Source organism: Ovis canadensis, chromosome 4 (genome assembly GCF_042477335.2).
Source record: "Ovis canadensis isolate MfBH-ARS-UI-01 breed Bighorn chromosome 4, ARS-UI_OviCan_v2, whole genome shotgun sequence".
NCBI lineage: Eukaryota > Metazoa > Chordata > Mammalia > Artiodactyla > Bovidae > Ovis > Ovis canadensis.
This window is the reverse complement of record NC_091248.1, coordinates 66,430,196-66,450,773: the sequence shown is the minus strand read 5'-3', so window position 1 is coordinate 66,450,773 and position 20,578 is coordinate 66,430,196. Positions and strand designations below refer to the sequence as shown.

The window sequence follows — 20,578 nt, the reverse complement described above, 5'->3', positions numbered from 1 at the left end:
GAAAAATAAACGACCCAATCAAAAAATGGGCCAAAGAACTAAATAGACATTTCTCCAAAGAAGACATACGGATGACTAACAAACACATGAAAAGATGCTCAACATCACTCATTATCAGAGAAATGCAAATCAAAACCACAATGAGGTACCACTTCACTCCAGTCAGAATGGCTGTGATCCAAAAATCTGCAAGCAGTAAATGCTGGAGAGGGTGTGGAGAAAAGGGAACCCTCCTACACTGTTGGTGGGAATGCAAACTACTACAGCCACTATGGAGAACAGTGTGGTGATTCCTTAAAAAATTGCAAATAGAACTGCCTTATGACCCAGCAATCCCACTGCTGAGCATACACACCGAGGAAACCAGAATTGAAAGAGACACATATACCCCAGTGTTCATCGCAGCACTGTTTATAATAGCCAGGACATGGAAACAACCTAGATGTCCATCAGCAGATGAATGGATAAGAAAGCAGTGGTACATATACACAATGGAGTATTACTCAGCCATTAAAAAGAATACATTTGAATCAGTTCTGATGAGATGGATGAAACTGGAGCCGATTATACAGAGTGAAGTAAGCCAGAAAGAAAAATACCAGTACAGTATACTAACATATATATATGGAATTTAGAAAGATGGCAATGATGACCCTGTATGCAAGACAGCAAAAAAGACACAGATGTATAGAACGGACTTTTGGACTCAGAGGGAGAGGGAGAGGGTGGGATGATTTGGGAGAATAGCATTGAAACATGTATACTATCACGTAAGAATCGAATCGCCAGTCTATGTCCGATGCAGGATACAGCATGCTTGGGGCTGGTGCACCGTGATGACCCAGAGAGATGTTATGGGGAGGGAGGTGGGAGGGGAGTTCATGTTTGGGAACGCATGTACACCCGTGGTGGATTCATGTCAATGTATGGCAATACCAATACAGTATTGTAAAGTAAAATAAAGTAAAAATAAAAATTAAAAAAATAAAATAAAAACCTTAAAAAAAAAGTGAATGAATAGGGGTGTCCCTGGTGGTTCAGTGGTAAAGAATCTGGCCTGCAATGCAGGATACCCAGGTTCAATCCCTAGGTTGGGAAGATCCCCTGGAGGAGGGCATGGCAACCCACTCCAGTACTCTTGCCTAGAGAATCCCCATGGACAGAGGAGCCATGCAGGCTGCAATCCATAGGGTCACACAGAGTCAGACACGACTAAAGTGGCTAAGCAGCAGCAGCAGCAGTGAATGAATGAATGGCATATATGTATTAAATACCATATACATGACTGATATTCTGATAGCTGTTAAATGCAACTGTGAAAACACTGGGTACAGGAAGAAGTATTTTAACTGTGTGACTTTCTCGTCTGGGTGGGGAATACCATAGCAACAATATGCATGTAGCACATACCCAGCTGGTGCTCAGAACAAGGCATATATCGGTGCTCAGCTTCTAGGCCCCAGGAAGGAGTTTTGATCAGAGTTCAACCTAGAGGCCCAGATTATATATGCATATAAAAGTATGGGTTATATAAAATGTAAAATTTGGGCCCAAAGTGTGTCTGCTTCATCCCAAAAAGGCCTTTCATCCCCACCTAGGCTGAATTTGCCCTCTCTCCTATCTCTGAATCTTCTGAAAACAGCTTGTTTCATCAACCTGACAAATAGTTTTAATGTTTGTTCCAGATTCTCTGAGATTTGTGTCCTTTTTTCCTTCAGTGAAAATTCAGTTTTTTTTGAGGATACATATTTTGTCCGTTTTCCACACATGTGAAAGATAATAATGTACTCGCTTTCTTTAAGTTCTATATTGTCCTTATAGGTTTTTCCAACTAGTGCCCCCCTTGAAGGAGGGACAACACTGACTGTTTGTGGCTGGGACTTTGGATTCAAGAGGAATAATAAATTTGACTTGAAGAAAACCAGAGTTCTCCTTGGAAATGAGAGCTGCACCTTAACCTTAAGTGAGAGCACAACAAACATGTAAGGACCTAAAGACACTTGGCCAGGGTGTGGTTGGAAAACAGGTTTTAGTTTTGAATGAATACTTGTAAAACTTGCCCCAAAAGTCCATCTCTTGAGTTAAAAAATGTCTTGGTCCACCACTCCCCTTGTGGATTTATTTTGTTTTTAAAACTATTTACTCACCAGGATTAAGGAGGGAGAAAGTGACATTACTCAAATGAAGAAAAGAAAAATCTGGCATTGGGAATTTTTCAACCATTTTTGTAACAACTATTGAGAAATTGTCTGGGTAGATTTGAAAGAGTAGCACTGGTTGGGGTCGGTTCATCTAAAGTCTTCAATAGAGAGACTCTTTCCAACAGTTTTTTCTATAAAAATCAGAGAAGAGCTCAATAGAGACCCTCTTTTCTAAATTCACTTTCTGAATCTCAGAAATGTAGTGAAGCAGCTGTATCATACTTTTGAGACTCATTGTTTTTGATGAGTTTATATTTAGCTGATCTTTATTGACACTGCAATGAAAAATTAAAATGTTAGTCACTCAGTCGTATCCGACTCTTTTCGACCCCATGGTCTGTCCATGGAATTCTGCAAGCAGGAATACCGGAATGGTTTGCCAGGAAAGAGTATATCTCGTGTAGTCATTCCCAAACCTCAGGAAATAGCAATGTTATCCCTGTTTTACAAAGTGGTAACTGAAGTTCAGAAAGGTAGATTAGTAGAGGTAATTCAGAGAGTAAGAGCTGAACAGGCCTTCAAACTCAGCTCTCTTGATCCAAGACCTGTGCCTGTTCTATTATATCCTACTTGTAACTTCTATAAGATCTGAATTCCATAATGAACCTCTGAGCCACCAGGGAAGCCCATAATGAACAGAGAACCCAGAAATTTTTAGTTATGTAGTAACAATAACCAAACATTTGAAGGTTTATAGTTTGACCTATTCTTTCAAAGTGGTTAATTTATACCTAGTAGAATTCCTTCCAGGGTTATGCAAAGATCTAAATCTACTCATCTTATTTTACTGAGGCCAAAGCGTCAGTTAATGTCATACTTGTTTAGCTTAATGGCAAAAAAATTCATTCAAGAAATCCCCCTTGTAAGTTCTTGCTCATTGCTTATAAATTAGAGCCTATAAAAGGGAGACACAATTCATCCTCATTTTTAAAAGTTTCTTAATAAAGCAAATTGTACTTTTTAGGATTATAATAAGATTATTAATTTAAAAATAATTTTGTGGAAAGCCTATCTTTATTTTATCATTACTGTTATTAAATAAATCTGTATAACCACAAAAATGCATCTTTTGACATACTTTGAAGAAGAGATTTCTGCTTAGTTGTAATTAGCCCATTGTTTCATATGCTGTCAAAATAACATTTCTGTAAGTATGCCAAACATTATGCCTACAATTGTATAGGAATAGACTGAGATTATTATGAACTTTTCAGTTGGTGAGTTCTACATCGATGATGTTTAACATTTCCTGTTTTGTCTGTATGAATAATACAAGACAGTCAATATAAATTTTAGCATAATAGTACAGAAATAGAGCTATACAATTTTCAGTCTTGATGCTTACTTGGAAACTCTGCTTGCTATTTAGAGTAGTCAGCTCACTATTTGGAGATAATAACTCTTAATATAAAACACCCAAGCCAGAAAATGCCTTTGGACTTATATAAAACTTTGCTTTTTCAGGTTGAAATGCACAGTTGGTCCTGCAACGAATGAACATTTCAATATGTCCATAGTTATTTCAAACAGTCGTGGGTCAGTACAGTATAGTATGTTTTCCTATGTGGTAAGTCTAGGCATTCGTTTTCTCATGAACTAGGATATTTAATTATTACTTAATGTACTTAGAGTTATAAAATTAACAGGTTATTTTATTTTGTTTTTATCTCTCATTCAGGATCCTATAATAACAAGTATTTCTCCAAATTATGGTCCAAAAACTGGTGGCACTTTACTTACATTAACTGGAAAGCACCTAAACAGTGGAAATTCAAGACACATTTCAATTGGTGGAAAAACATGTACTTTAAAAAGGTGTTGTAGTTTGTCTTTTGTTTCATCAGTCAAGTTGGATTAATATTTGTACCTAACAAATCAAGAAAATATTGTTCTTTTGTGGCAAAAAGTCAAGAGGTTTATTATTTACTGTCCTTACCTTAAAAGACTTCTTCTTCCCAAATCCCTCTACTCCTTTTTGCTGTTTTTTCTACCCTTCCCTTATGGTTTATTAATTCCACCTTCTTTATTGTTATACTGAGTATCCCACCTATGCTATAAGCTGTGAGGTTCAGTTAATTGACAATAAACATTTCCGTCAAGATTTACAATTAGATCAGATCACTTTGGGGTGGTGAGAGCCATGAGGGAGACTAGGTTAGAAAGTTACGTTTCTGCTTCTTAAGAGATGGGAAAGCTTAAATCAAGTACCAAAACTTTAAAAATTGCTTAAAATCCCAAATGTTTTTAAGTCAGGTAGCTTGCCTACAACAGAGCTAAGTCTGGGATCTAGTCAAATACAAACACCCTACATTAAAAAGAGCTTTTTTCCCCCTAGAAATTCCCATTTAGATGTTATTGACTGATATCCTTTTTGACTTATGGATATAATTCTAACATATGTGTGTCTTTAATAACAAAGATCCATTTTCTTAATTTTTTGTTCAGTGTTTCATATAGTATTCTCGAATGTTATACCCCAGCCCAAAGTGCTCCAACTGAGTTTTCTGTTAAATTGAAAATTGACTTAGCCAACCGAGAGGTGAACAGCTTCATTTACCGGGAAGACCCCATTGTCTATGAAATACATCCCACCAAATCTTTTATTAGGTAAGTAAAAGTTTCTGATGGGTATAAGAAAGTAATAAACTTGAGAATGATTGGCTGCCAAATAGTCAAAAGGAAGATAGTTTTATCTCTGGATTTGATACTATTGCATTTCTTTTGAAGAATACCTTTCCAATTCAGGAGTGAAAACTACAGTCAGGTTCTGAGTACAATTTGACTTTATCAGTGCTAGTTCATGCCATTTTATCCTAGTCTAAATTTACTGAACATCATAGTATTTAAGCTGAACATCATAGTATTTAAGCACTTATATTGTGTACATTTTAACTCTTTACTAACCTTAGTGCCTAAGAGTGGAATCACCTTTTTCTGTCACTTTTACAGTGTATTTTTCCTTACCTAATTTACACACAACTTTTCCCTATACCAGTGTGTTAATCACTCAGTCATGTCCAACTGTTTGTGATCCCGTGGACTATAGCTTGCCAGGGTTCCTCTGTCCATGGAATTTTCCAAGCAAGAATACTGGATTGGGTTGCCATTCCCTTCTCTATGAGATATTCCTGACCCAGGGATCAAATCCAGGTCTCCCACATTGCAGGCAGATTCTTTACTGTCTGAGCCAATACCAGACTCCCTCTGAATCATTATCTCATTGGACCCATTTCAGTCTGCCTTATTTCTGTTATTTCAATCAGTCTAGCGACAGTAGTTAAATTCATTTTTCTTTGTATTTTTTTCAGACAGGAAAAAATATTTCTTTTGTGTGTTTGGTGAATAAAAAGAGAAATTCATTCCTTCAGCTTGTGAAATAATGAATTTTTAAAATATTTTCGGGTGAAATAAGTTATTTCCAAAGAAAATTTACCACTGAACTTTCATTTGACTTCAATTTCGCTGTAACTTGTAGTTACTACATGTGATTTAATTTCATTTCTCTCTTAAAATACTTGATAGAGAAAGAACCTCTCATTGCTATTTTTCTATTTTATTTTGCCAGTGGTGGGAGTACAATAACAGGTGTTGGAAAAAACCTGAATTCAGTTAGTATCATAAGGATGGTAATAAATGTGCATGAAGCCGGAAAGAACTTTACAGTGGTAAGTCCTCTACATGATAGTTGTGCTTAGAACTCTGCATCTCTGCCTCTGCTGCCTGCTTTCAGGGTACCAGAGACATTTCAGTTTTGCCTTTAATGTCTGCTAGTTATCTTACCTGCAATGTAGTCAGTAGGATTTTTTTAATTCAGTGACTAAAAATATCTAGTCTCAGGCTAACAGAAAACACACTCACACATAATGTTTAGACACAAATAATGATTATCAACTTGAGGCAGTGTTTTTTAAAAAGTCAGTACAAATGCAAACTACATCATCCCTGTCTTAGTCTGTTCAGGGTTCTAAACAAAAATACCATAGACTGAGTGGCTTACATAGAAAACATTTATTTTTTCTCATAGTTCTCAAGGTTGCGAAGTCCAAGACCAGGGTGCCAGCAGATCTGGCTTTCTGGGGAGGGCCTGCTTCCTGGTTTGCAACTGATTATGTTCTCATTGTATCCTCACATGGAAGGGAAAGAAAGAGGAAGCAAGCTCTCTTGTGTCTCCTCTTATGAGGGCACTAATTCCATCATGAGAACTTCACTCTTATGACCTACTTACCTCCCAAAGGCCCCATCTCCAAATCCCATCATGTGAGGGATTAGGGTTCCAAATATGAATTTGAGGAGGATGCAAACATTCAAACCATAGCATTTCCCTATCCTCCTTTTTATAATGCCCCCTAGAACATCAACCTTTTTGGTCTAATAAAACCCCTGGGTAAAGCCTTTACTCTTGCCAAAGCATCCATGTCTTCCTAAGTGGTACGGTGTTTTCTTTCATATCCCTTCTTAACCATGCCTCTTGTCCTTTTGTTAGCATGTTATCAAATAATGAAAAAGAGCATTAAAATACTTATGTCCTAGAATGGGTATGATGTGTAACACTTCTTCACCTTTTTTCTTTAATTTGCAAGGTCCATCAGAATTTAACTGAATTCCTCCTTAAATTGACCTATTTTGTGCTCTGACAGTTTGGGGTCACATTGAAGTGGCAGTTTTACTTCAGACTTCAGGAAGTTTGGAGTTATTTATGAAGATTATATGTTTTGTTGTTTTTCTCTGATATAAAATATCCATAATCTAGTCAGACTACACACAACTTAGAATGAAAGTTCTAAGTGCCCCCTCTCAGGCAGGGTCTTGATTGGGGAGGTAATAGATTGAATTACAGCACTTCCTTTTAGATTCTCATCCAATATTTCTTGAAGGCTAAGGCCACAGTGTGCTTTAATTACAAAAACCAATTTCGGGCTAAAAATGTCAAGCCAAATCACCAAACAATAAGGTCATCTCAAATAAGATTTTTCTTGACCTTCTCAATCAGCCACATTGCATCACCTCTAAAGAGTATTATTAGATTTTTATAATATTCCTGAGAGATTATACTCTAGGGAGTCCCCATATGAAGTAGAGAGCTTTGAAACCAATCCCTGCACATGGCCACAAACAAAGTTAGAATACCACCACTATTAATTTAAAGGACATCAGTTCTCCACAACCAGGCATAGCAATTTTTCATTAACCAATAAAAATAACAATAACCCCCTTTGGTGTTGGCATGCAACTTTTTAAAGTAGAAGTCTGAGAAATTATTAGTTTATCTAATTCACACTGAGGTTACCTTATTAAAATCATGACAGATTTCTTCCCTCTGCCTCACCAACATTATGATGACACATGACATCATTCATTCATTTGTAATATGTAGTTTTTAAAAACCTCCTAGGTGTGACAAAGAAGATTGGAACAACAGTAGAAGATTAGAATCTTGTCCGTTTGCATATCTGGAAATGTAAACTTTGTTATTTTAGCCACAAAGATATTAAATAGAACAATGGATTCAATTTGGACAGGAATGAAAAATTCAGTGGGTCTATTTGACTATTGTTTGCAAAAAATCTCATAAAGAGACCCGTGTTCTTTCCATATTCCCTGCTTCTTGTAGAATCTGAAGCTGACCATGATGAATTGAAGCCATTCATTATTTAACAGATGAAAACTCTTGTTCAGGTCTGATTTAGATTTACTGATCCAGCCAGAGTAAATTTCCAGTCTAACAAATTCAAATCTTTTAAAATAAAAATATTGATCATCTTCTTAACAAAATGCATATTAATTTGTTATCATACATTATGCCCCAGAAGCCAGAAGTTTGTTAATTTTCAAGTTTCTTGTTACATAGAAAATTATTGTAATAGCAGTAAAGTTGTTCATTTCCGTTTTTCAAGACCATAGGATAGCTTTTAGCATTGTCATATGGATTTGATACAAAACTAAGTAATATTTTATACCAATTATGTCTGTATATAATTTTTCTTCATCTGCATATAGCACACATTTTTCAATATAGAACAATTTTTAAGTCATTTTTAAAAGAAAATATCAAATATCCAATTTTGTTTGTGCTTTTTCTGTATATCCTGAGTATTATTCTATTGTGGACATAAGTAATTGTTTTATCTCCAACTCTACTTGTCAAAGAAAAGGAAATCTAAGGGATGTTGTTGCTTGTTTGTCTTTTCCTTGGGGGGAAAAATGCAACCATTTAACCTTAAATGCACTACTTTGTGTTGCTGGTTTCATCTAAGCACAATCAAGAGGAAACCACATTTTCCAAACTTCTATAAATCAGAATTATAAAGGGGAAATTTTTTAATGAAAGATGAAAGGACATGAAATAATGATAGAGGAACCTTTGTAAAATAGAGAGGATAGGAAAAGTTTGACCAATGTGGAATACAGAGTGAACAAGAAACCACACAGCATGGGAGTCATGTGAATTTTAGAGCCAGTAGTCTAGGATTTATGTTCTTTACTTTGCTACTCAGAGCTTTGTGACCTGGTCTGATTATATCAGCTCAAAAAGCTCTAGCACCTACCTCATAGGACTATTGTGAGAATTAAATGATGCCAGCCTTGTGAAATATTTTGCACAGAACCTGGCACTCAGTAATTGATAGCTTAAAACACACTAATAAGATGATCTTACTACATAATTAATTATAGTGTGAACCATATGGTGCTTGGCAGTTGACAAAGCACTTTGCCTTGTAGTATTCCACACTGTGAATAACATTTTAATGTTAATTTCTAAATGAGGTGAGTTTCCAAGTGAGGGCTTTGCCCTAATTCTTAAAGCTTGATTTAAAGCTAAGATGCGAACAGGACTTAAATTGCATAAAGTTCAGCTTCCCACTCTGCAATAGCTGTTTCATAAGCAGCCACCCTCCTGGTTACTGTCGTATCTTCTTAAGTAAGATAAAGTGACAGAGGAAAGAGACAGCTTCAGATAGAATAGCTTACATCTTCCCAGCAAGTGAAGCTTTGTAGCTCCTTTAAGGCTGGATTGTTTAGATAATCTTACATCCGTCAAGCTTCCAGAAATGTGTTCTTCAACATCAGTGAGTTAAATGGAGATTTTTTTTTCCTATAATGTATATTTTCAATTGATTGTCTGAAACAGTGAAATGTGAAAGTTGCTATTGATGATGTCAAGCTGTGTTCTGTTTACGGTGAATAATTGATGTCTCACTGTAGGCATGTCAACATCGCTCTAATTCAGAGATAATCTGCTGTACAACTCCTTCACTACAACAGCTGAACCTACAACTCCCCCTGAAAACCAAAGCCTTTTTCATGTTAGATGGGATCCATTCCAAATACTTTGATCTCATTTATGTACATAATCCTGTGTTTAAGCCTTTTGAAAAGCCAGTGATGATCTCAATAGGCAATGAAAATGTACTGGAAATTAAGGTAAGAAATGCTTAAAATGCTCTCTTAAATCATCAACTTGCACTTAATTGACTTCATAGCTATGTGAATAAAATTGTTGTGCTTGGTCATTATCTTATATTACATTAGCAAATATCTAAGTTCTGAAAAGCAAATCTTTTGACATAGGACTAAAAGGTATGCATAATCATGGACTGCTTTTTAATGAAGCATTTAAAAATTCTTTCTTAATGTATATAATAAAGAGTAGTAAATGTAGGACACAAATCCTTTAAGTAAGTTGCCTTTGATTTATTCTTCTGCCAATGTTACTTACATATTTCCCTGGACACCTAAATGTGCTCATTACAAGATAAAAGGTAAAAGTCATAAAAGTAAAGACATCAACTGTAATTCTGTACTTCCTTCTGATACTTGGAATTTTGTATCTGGGTGTGGTCATCTCTAAGCTGATTTATAAATGGAGCTGAATTTCCTCTACCTCAGGAATATATTAGCCTCTAAATATAATTTAATTGGACAATAACAAATCACCTTTTCTAAACCAGCCTGTTGCAAATAAAGAATACCAAAACCCCAGAGAGTTTATATGGTTTGACAAGTGATCAGATTGAGGCAGAACAAAGACCAGAATACAACTCTTTTATGTTGCTTCAGTCATTTTTACCTCAAATAGTAGTAAAAGAGGCAATATGATCAAAACTTTAATTATCTATAGTCTCAGTCTCTAGAAACAGCAAAATATTTATATTTCAACATGATGTTTTTAGACATGCAGTATTTTTCCCCGAGAGATAACCTGAATGCAAATATGAGCAAACACAAAGTAATAGGGTAGTCCTTGTTTAGATGTAATATAAATTCCCATAGATCATCTCCATGTAAGTAAGAGTATGTTTTTACTAAAATTATTCTGCTTTTTCAACAAGACTTTGTCTACAGCCAAACCCATGTACACATTCACACTCATACAAGTTTACTAACCTCCCAATTGTGTTTTGCACAATAATTAAGCAAGCCCAGCATGAAATTAAATGGAAGCCTGCTTCAGTGAACAGCATGTTTACCATAGCAAAGTTCTTTCATCTGCTTCTTTAATTAGTTTTAGAAAGGGAGAAAGAGCTTTTATCACTTTTTTTTTCAATAAAATTAATCTAGTGTGACCTTTTGCTTTCAACAATTACTGTGTTTGCCATTTCAAAGATTCCTTTTGGTTTTTCTTGATGAAAACAAAGGTTTATTTGCAAATACTTCTACACCCAGATAAATTCTATTTTTCTGTTCCTTTATCTATCATGGAAGGATTAGAGAATAATGATTCTTTATCTACCCTTTCTAATAGTCTTACAAGGAGGAGAAAACTTTTTCTATAAATTACATACTCATTATTCAATGTCCTACAAAATTGTTGGACCAGGAAAAATATAATTTGACATCATCCTCAGCCTTTAATGCTATTCTCAACCTGGCCCAAGAGGTCTCTGGAAATAGACACAAGAGACTTTCTTTTCTTGTCTATATACAGAATGACTCTCTTCTCTAACAAAGGTCTAGCACCTGTCATGTCACAGAGTGGCAATCTGGGGAAAATAGGAACAGTTTAGGGGGACTATTTTGGGAGTGTCATGATTTAGTCATCTCCCATATTCAATATTATGTATATGTAGAGAAGATCTAAGCTATTCGAGAATCTTTGTGTCACAGCAGTTTAACCCTTTATCAGTTTCTAAAGTTGACCATATTAAAACCTCTGCCTCTCTGAAATAAGGAGCATAAAGCAAGAGAAGAGAAAAGGCCTCTTCTGGACAAACAGTAAACTGTTTTTAGCGAAAGAAAGGGTGCTATTTTATTTCATGTTGTGCATGTTCAATTACCATTGAAAACATGAATTTGTGTTCCATCAGTGAAAGCACTATGGAGAGAATTGTGTTTAGAGTGAGATTTGCTTCTTTTTGCCAGGAAGAGTTTTGTGCTGCTTAAGCAGCCATGCATATAAGAATTATTTGGCTAAAAAGAGATTGTGATAGTTTCCAGCCCTAGTTGTGAGAATTGCCTTAGTCAGTAGTTGGCCCAGTGATTACACCATGGCCAAGAGTGTCAGTCAGGTTTGGGTCAAGAGAACATAATAGAGACTAAATATCAGTCTTCCTCAGCATGAATCAGAAACCCCATAATGTGGGTGGTAGTTTGTATCTGAGGCTTAGGCACCAGTGTGGACAGTGGTCATCAGAAGTAAACATCTCTTTGGGCGTACACATGAAGGCACAGTGTTCATGTCAGCAACAGCTCACGTTTTTGTGAAATTTTAGTTAACACAGTACTTTGACAAATACTGTTTCATTTGAGATTCATGTGGACATATAAGGTTGGGAGGTCAGTGATGATTATCCCCCTTTGCTGCTGCTGCTGCTAAGTCACTTCAGGAGTGTCCTTCTTTATAGATAAGTAAACAGAGGTTTAGAAAGATTGGATAATTTGTCATGGGTCATATAGGGAGCAAACAGTATAACTTGGGCTCACAATCAAGTTTCTTGATTCCATATTTGGTCTTCTTTCTATGGCACCCCACTCCAGTACTCTTGCCTGGAAAATCCCATGAACAGAGGAGCCTGGTAGGCTGCAGTCCATAGGGTCACTAAGAGTCGGACACGACTGAGCGACTTCCCTTTCACGGTTCACTTTTATGCATTGGAGAAGGAAATGGCAACCTGCTCCAGTGTTCCTGCCTGGAGAATCCCAGGGACGGGGGAGCCTGGTGGGCTGCTGTGGGGTCGCACAGAGTCAGACACGACTGAAGTGACTTAGCAGCAGCAGCTACTACATTACAAAGCTTTGCATGTTAACTTTCATTTAATGTATACCAAAATATCTTTCATAATAGGGAAATTTTCTATCATGTGGTATGTAGATGTCCATGCAATTCTTTAAGTAAACTAGCTCTAAACTCTTTACAAATACCTGAAAGTCAGTTCTGATGAAAAGAAACCCTATATTTCCTAATTACCTTAATATATGACTTTTTATTCATATTTTGTGGAGACTAGAGAAGCACAGTATTTAATGCTGGACTAGAACTGCCTGACACTGCCCTGGGGCTTTATCATATTCTAGAGCATATTGATATACATGGTAATAGAGATGCTTCAGAAATTCAGTTTGGAGAAGTTGGTTAAAACATGAAAAGGAGCAGGAAGATGAACTAAGTCAAGGAACAGGAACTTGGGCTATGATACTAGGAAGGAGCCTAATAACAAACTCAGATAGAGTGCGCTCAGATGGAGGTCTGTGTCAGTGTCTTGGCATTAGAAGGATTTAGAAGGGAGAGTCGTTCTAAGCTAACTCAGTCTACTTCCTGCCCAGAGCCACCAGAATTTGTCTTCCTCCCACTTCTGGCTGATGTACCTGGAATTACAGGCCTAAACCCATTCACAACCACTGTGAGGCCAGTTCTGTCTACAACAGGGTAGAAATGAAGGGCTCTTTCCTTAGAAGTCATTTGGCCCAGTGTCAAGACCTGTTCTTATTGATGGGACTCATAAGTTGACACTTAAACCTTGAACAATATAGGTTGAACTGCATAGGTCCAACTTACATGCAGGTTTTTTTTCAATAAATACATACTACAGTCCTATGTGATCCAGCATTGAGAGAATCCATGGTTTCAGAACCTCAGATACAGAGGGCTGACTGTGAAATTCTATATGGATTTTCAAATACACAGGGATCAGCACCCCTAACCCCGATGTTATTCAGGGGTCAACTGTTTTTCTTTGTGCTATACACTGTAATATGCATTCTGGGGTAGGGGAAGCCGTATTCCAGGGCTTATAGACAGCACCTGTGGTATCCTACTGACCCAAGTAGCCAGTGAAGAAGCCAGTTTAATTTTGGTTCCCCCAGTTTTTCTCAAATGACCTGGGAACTTCTCTCCCCAAATGCCTGTTAATGTTCTGTGCACTTAGTTTTGAAGTTTGCCATCAAGGTTTTTTGCCCTAGTTCCCAAGCTGAGGAGGCTCATATTCTCTCGGTAAAGTATAAATGTCCCTCTACCACCACCTCACTGATTTTTCTGCTGCCAGCCTCCCTGAACCATAGCCGAGTCCTATTGCCATCCTCCTAAGTGTCCTTAGCTGACTTGCCCAGACTCAACATTGTGGCCACCTGGACACATGAAAACTTGTAAGATCCCTTGTGTAATGATATTCTTTTTCAAGTCCTGCTTCTACTCCTATCTGCTTTGTTCTTTAACTAGCTCAGACATGGGTTCCCAGGCCTGAGTTAGGTAGAAACATGTCATACGTGGCCAGAGCAATATGACACATTGGGAGTAATAGTTTTTTCACTTTAAAAATGTATTCATTTTAACATTGCAGTGAGAAAAAGCAACTCTTACTCATCATTATATTCTCAGTAACTAGCGTTTAGTCATACACTAGTAGATGGTAAGTAGTACATGCATGCAAAGTCACCTCAGTTGTGTCTGACTCTTTGCGACCTTATGGACTGTAGCCCACCAGGCTCCTCTGTCCACGGAATTCTCCAGGCAAGAATACTGGAATGGGTTGCCATTTCCTTCTCTAGGGGATCTTCCTGACCCAGGGATCAAACCCGCATCTCCTGCAGCCCCTGCAGCGCAGGCGGATTCTTTACCACAGGGCCACCGGGGAAGCCTAATTTTGTATCAGATGGAATTGATTTGCTTCAAGACCAAGTCTCTTCTTGAACCTTAGTTCTCAATGTGTAAAGCAGTGATGGCAATAATCCCTACCTCAGGAAAGTGTCTTTACAGGATAAAATGAGATAATTACAACTCTAGATTGCTCTATGTATGTAAGGGATTGAAGACCAGAAATCTTCTTTTATATTGCTTTATTTAAAAACCTGTTGGACTTCCCTGGTGTTCAAGTGGCTAAGACTTTACATTCCCAATGCAGAAGACCTAGGTTCAATCCCTGATCAGGGAACTAGATCCCATGTGCTACAGAGTTTGAATGCCACAACTAAAGATGTCGCATGCCAGAACTAAGACTGGAACAGCCAAATAAATAAATAAAAATTAAAAAACCTTATGTATAATGACTGAAAGATCAACTAATCCAACTTTGTTCTACTATTTATATTATACTGTTTAATAATAGTTAATATTAAATAATAAAAAGTAAATAAAATTTCTAAACATACACATTTTTTTCCACAGCTTGATAAAGCTATGTTGTTTTTTTTAATGACAAAAACCAGCCTATACCTTCTTATTTTTCTCCTGATTCAATCCTCTCTGTTATATAGTGGTGGACTTCCAGTATCACATTTTTTATATCTTGGATTGTAGACTTTTAAAATAATCACTATACATACAAAGCTGATATTCATTTCTAACATAAGTCACTAATCATTGTGCATTTCTTAGTAGGCACAAATGAGAAAGAGTTTTGTTGTTCAGCTTTGTCATCTGTTTTTGTTTTGGAGATGATTTTATGCAACATCCTAGGCAAGCCTGTGCCTAAAAGGAGTACTGGAAATGTAGATACAATATGTTCATCCCTTCCCCCAGCCTTCATCATTATCTAAGCTGGCAAGACACGTTTTAGTCATTCCCTCATAAATCAAGCCCTCCAGCCTTTTAATCTCTTTCTTTTGTCATTTCCTGAATTCCCTCCAATATGAGGTCCAGGGCTATCCTCCTCAGTCCTAACCAACACATTGTCATTTGAAGCCTCAAGGTGACCTGTTAGATTTATGTGCTTCTGCATGGACTTGCCCTGTGTGGCTGATCTGGTTCAATGGAGTACACACACCGCCTCTAGAAGTATCATAAGGATAGAGTTTGTCTATATCCATTTTTTTTTTAACTCCAAATTCATGTTAGAAAGAAGAATATCTTACCTAAGATATCTTAGGATATCTTACCTAGCACTCTATCGAGATCTATATGAGGCAATGTAAGACTAGTTTGTCAAACATTAAAGATCATGTAAAATAAAGTGGAAAACAAGGTAGCAGTACTGTAGTTGTTACTGGCTGCTCTTTGTTCCTCAGAAAAATACAACTGTGTTTTGATATCTTTCTCCTCTGACTAATGGCTTTTTAATAAATACTATAACCATACTCATTAAGTCTTCATATGAGAAACTGGACCTCTGTTTTCATTTCTTTCCCGGGGGTAATTATTGGTTTCTTAAACAAAACAGTGGTATTTTAAATGCCTAATGGTGACTTCATTTAACTAAATATGTCAAATTGAATAATGTTTTTAAAGTCCTCATGTAACTATATAATTGTTCAAAATAATATAATCATGCTCTCATCATAATGATGGTCTTATGGCATCTTACAAGAATGTCTTTAAAAATGGATTCATTTTTGTATAGGATTCAACTGTGCAAGAAGGATGAAAAGAAACTGTCCAACTCAAACACCAAAGAAATACATTGACTTTTAGATCCATACATCAAAATCTCTGGAGATGGGACCTGGGCATCAGTATTTTATATAAAGCCCTCAATGTGATTCTAAAAGTAAAGCCAGAGCTAAGTGTCTCTGCATTAGGCAGCTCAAACTAAATCTCTAAATTATTTCCCTTTTGCCAACCATCAGTACTCCCTGAAAACATTAATAAGTTGATTATGAAAAAGACATCATTTGACGTAAGGGTGTGAGTCAAGAATCTCTCCTTTTCTCTAAAATCCAATTTGATGGAAAAGCTAGATCCTATGATTCCTGACTAATTAGTACCCTAAAATGGTCACTCTCTGTTTCAGCCATCCAAATCCCCATGAAAATGAGTGTCAGATGATCATGTGCCTTGATAAACAACATGGCCTGTGTTTTCAGTATATTTATATTCCTTCATAATTGTTTGCATTCCTTCAAAATTGTGAAGTGTTAACAAGCTCCTTTTTTTTTTTTTTCCTTCCAGGGAAATGATATTGACCCTGAAGCAGTTAAAGGGGAGGTGTTAAAAGTTGGAAATAAGAGCTGTGAAAATATACAGTCACATTCTGAAGCTGTATTATGTACAGTCCCCAATGACCTGCTGAAATTGAACAGCGAACTAAATATAGAGGTGGGATTCCTGCTTTCCTCTCATGATGTAAATAAAGATGCCAGTGTAATTATGTCACTTGCAGGCTTAAAATAAATCATTAAAGCTCATTTGTGTGTAGGCTTTAGCTCATCAGTTCAGCTTGATTCTTAGGTGTTATTTTAGAAATAGTGATGTTTTTGTTGCACTGTCTCCTTTCCAAGCTTCAAAGGGTAGGTCTCAAAAGTCCTTGCTGGCTACACTCTTCTCCATCATGCCACACTCTTGCTGAAATTTGCTGTAATCCTCAGGAGGGATAAGGACACATTCAATGGTGTCTTTTCCCACCTCTCACCACCCTAGGAGGCCAGAGTCAACACAGTACTGCCAGCCACAGTGATCTCAAATGCATAGTCCCATAAATAAAAGAATGTGTATGCACTGGATGAAGTGAAATTAGAAACTATTTTATAGTAACCTTTTTCATATAAACAGCTATCTTCATTCCTTTAAAAGGCTGAGTAATATTCCACTGTGTAGATATACCATGTTTTGTTTATCCAAATATATGTGATTTTTAAAGGGTTCCTGAAGTTTTCAAACAGTTATGAAATGGGAACATATGAAAAATTTAAAAATAAAAAGCTAAATCATGAGATCAGAGTTTGGAGTTCAAATGGACCATAAATCCAAAATATCATACCATGTTAGAGCTGGAAGGAGCATCAAAAACTTCTTCTGTAAAAACAAAGCAAATAAAAATATTCTGAGATTTTATTATCCATAATAATAACATAATTATTCACTTCTTATGGGGAGTCTCCTGTGCCCTCTACCCTATCCTCTAGGACAGAATTAATGTTCTGTTGTCTCTGCTTCTTACAATATGTTCATGCTTCTACAGTACATATCATCATGAACTATAACCATTTATTATTTTTTTAATCATTTACTTTTGTGTTTGTGTCCCTTTCACACTTTAGTTCCTCGTGGTCAGAGACTGATTTTTATCTTTTTATTCCTAGTACTTAGTTATAAGCACAAACAGCTAGGCATCATGTAAGTATTTCAGTGATTAGTAACCCCTAATTATATGAAAACTGAACAAGAATTGAAGAATGTCTTAATACTCTGGAGGCATCCACTTCTAGAACAGTAATAACCAGGTATTATTTCGAGCCTAGAGAGATTATGATTCAACTGTGTAGTGTATTTTGAACATATCATGGTTAATTTCTGACTTTTATTTGTCATTTGTAGTGGAAGCAAGCAATTTCTTCAACTGTTCTTGGAAAAGTGATAGTTCAACCAGATCAGAATTTCACAGGATTGATTGTTGGTGTTGTCTCAGTATCAATAATACTCTTACTGTTACTCGGGCTTTTCCTGTGGCTGAAAAAAAGGAAGCAAATTAAAGGTGCATAATTTTCCTTATTGTCTGTTTTAAAGGTGTTGCCTTAACAATACAATCATTACAGTTTAAAATTGTCATAGATTCATGTGTGTGGTCTTATGCAATCCATAAAAGCCATGAGTTCTGGTCACCAGGTCAAAGTCTACTGGGACCCATGATAGCCAAATCTTTAACAAGGTCTTTCTCTCTCTTTTAAGATCTGGGCAGTGAATTAGTTCGCTATGATGCAAGAGTACACACTCCACATTTGGATAGGCTTGTCAGTGCCCGAAGTGTAAGCCCAACTACAGAAATGGTTTCCAATGAATCTGTAGACTACCGAGCTACTTTTCCAGAAGGTATACTTCAGTTTATTTTTCTGAAAAATACCTATACATACACCTCAGTGGGTTGTGGCAGTGTTGTTTATTTTTGGTTTTGCCTTTATATTTTTATAAAAATATAAAAGAAGTAATCACCTCTTCTTTGGCCAAAGAAGTATTTAATTTGACACAAAGTTACATGACTCTTATTTTTAAATGAACTCATATATGAGATTTTTTTAGTCTTTAACCTCTATTCTCACAAAAAAGTTCATTTTAAAAATCATTTGAGCAAAGGTAAGCTGTTTATCATCTGAGTGCAATGCTAAGAAACTGTGAAGCTCTCTTTAACAGCCCAGGAAGAGTTAAGACACAAGACATATATATTGAAACAGAAGTTGGTACTGCTATATTTTTTTTTTACCTGCTGATCCTCAAACATTTAAATTATACCTCTAGCACTCCTTTGAAGGAGTCTCAATGAACTGTTAGCACCCAGTCTTTTATCCACAGCATCCCAGGACTTCGATATATTTTGAGTCTTAACCAGTGTGTGCTTAGTTGCTCAGTCATGTCTGACCCTTTGTGACCCTATGAACTATAGCCCGCCAGACTCCTCTGTCCATGGGATTTCTCAGGCAAGAATATTGGAGTAGGTTGCCATTTCCTTCTCCAGGGATCTTCCCAGGGATCAAACCCAGGTCTCCTGCTTTACCATCTGAGCCACCAGGAACCTTCAGTTATGCTGTTTAAAAAGGAGAGTTAACGTTGGCCTAATAATCAGATTAACCACAGTATTTCACATTGTTTTATTTAAACTCTCCTGGTAAAAGCAGAATGTCTGTATTGTATCTGCTCCATTATCTTTAGAAGTTACAGGACATGAGTCAAGTACAAGCATTTTCCTGGTTGAATATTTACCATTGGACAAATAAAATGAGTCACAGATCGTTGAGGATACTGCAGAACTTAGAAGTTGCTCATCAAAACAAGTACAAGAGCAATGAAGCACTTAACATTTTAATTTTTTCAACACATTGCCTCTTACTTTTTCAAGTTTATGTTAGTTCTACAGATGCCATTAATGTTGTCTTTTCCCACATGACTCCATTCACCTTTAAGAATCCAGGCCCTTAACGACATGGGAAAATCAAATCCAGTTTATAGTTTTGAAATGTAGAACTATTTATTATTTTTTATTCACATTTAATGGCTCTAGTTTGAGATCTTTAAAATTAACAAGTGACTTTTTTGAAGAAGTATAGTTAATTTTCCTTCAGCCTCATTGCTCACCAGACCTCTGTCATCATTCCTAAGGAACTTGAGTTTCATCCTCATTCCTACAGTGAACCTACTCCTTGGAGACATGGAAAAGTAAAATAGGCAAAAGAAGGTTACCCAGAGAAGAATGAAGAAATGCACAGCCAGTATCTAATAAAGAGGCACTTAGAGAGCTTCTGTGTGTGTGTGTGTGGTGGGGACAGCCTCTTTATGAGTTTTCTGCAGACTTAGAATACACAGTGTGTCAAACCAGAATCACACTGGTGGTTTGTGCACATGTTTGAACTTAACAGAAAGATCAGTACAATTTCTGTGCCAGAGAACTTTTTCTTGTGCCTCATCAAGGATTTCCCATCTCTGCACCTCTGAGAATATAACCCTAATCTTTAGGTGCAAAAGTTTGAGAAGTGAAGGCAGAGGAACTGAGTTTATAGTTTCCATCATCTGACTCATCTGCATTTCCCCCCTAGGAAAGATTTGGAAACCCTGACTCTGGGATTAAAGCAACACCCAGCTAGGCTCCTTCCATCCCTCACCCATCCAACATCTCAAGCACTCCCCTAATGTTCTGTATCCTTTAAAGAAGGATGTAGAATGCATCTGTCTCATTTCTAGCTAATGATTACTATAACTTACAATTTTCATAACTGTAGGTGATCCCAAAGCTCTTCTGGAACCACTGCTGAGTTTACTGCTCTGGCCAAATTGATGTAGTAACCAAACTGTCCAATGTGGCAAACACTAAACATGTTTAAGTGGGTTTAAGAACAATCAGAGGTACCATCAACTTTCTTTTTATGCTGCTCTCTTAAGTTCTGATTTTCCGGATTATTTGCAAGCAAACAATATTTTCTTTTGGTGCTAATGAGGACCCTCCCCCCCACATAGACCTCCCTTCTCTGTGTGTTATATACTAATACATTTCAATACCCAACCTAGTTTATCTTCAAGTCAGTTG

General features: G+C 36.7%; 1 protein-coding gene across 4 annotated transcripts in view; it reads left to right on the top strand.

The window, feature by feature from the left end:
* Positions 1 to 20,578, top strand: part of MET (MET proto-oncogene, receptor tyrosine kinase) — a 117,117-nt gene that overhangs the window by 76,007 nt on the left and 20,532 nt on the right. For 3 of the 4 annotated variants that reach the window (XM_069587943.1, XM_069587942.1, XM_069587944.1), the window contains exons 6-14: positions 1,822 to 1,982; positions 3,666 to 3,768; positions 3,880 to 4,016; positions 4,647 to 4,808; positions 5,767 to 5,866; positions 9,405 to 9,623; positions 16,519 to 16,665; positions 17,884 to 18,040; positions 18,235 to 18,375. In XM_069587943.1, the coding sequence (XP_069444044.1) occupies positions 1,822 to 1,982; positions 3,666 to 3,768; positions 3,880 to 4,016; positions 4,647 to 4,808; positions 5,767 to 5,866; positions 9,405 to 9,623; positions 16,519 to 16,665; positions 17,884 to 18,040; positions 18,235 to 18,375 (1,327 nt within the window). The remainder of the gene's footprint in view (positions 1 to 1,821; positions 1,983 to 3,665; positions 3,769 to 3,879; positions 4,017 to 4,646; positions 4,809 to 5,766; positions 5,867 to 9,404; positions 9,624 to 16,518; positions 16,666 to 17,883; positions 18,041 to 18,234; positions 18,376 to 20,578) is intronic. The other variant, XM_069587945.1, reaches the window with a different exon arrangement.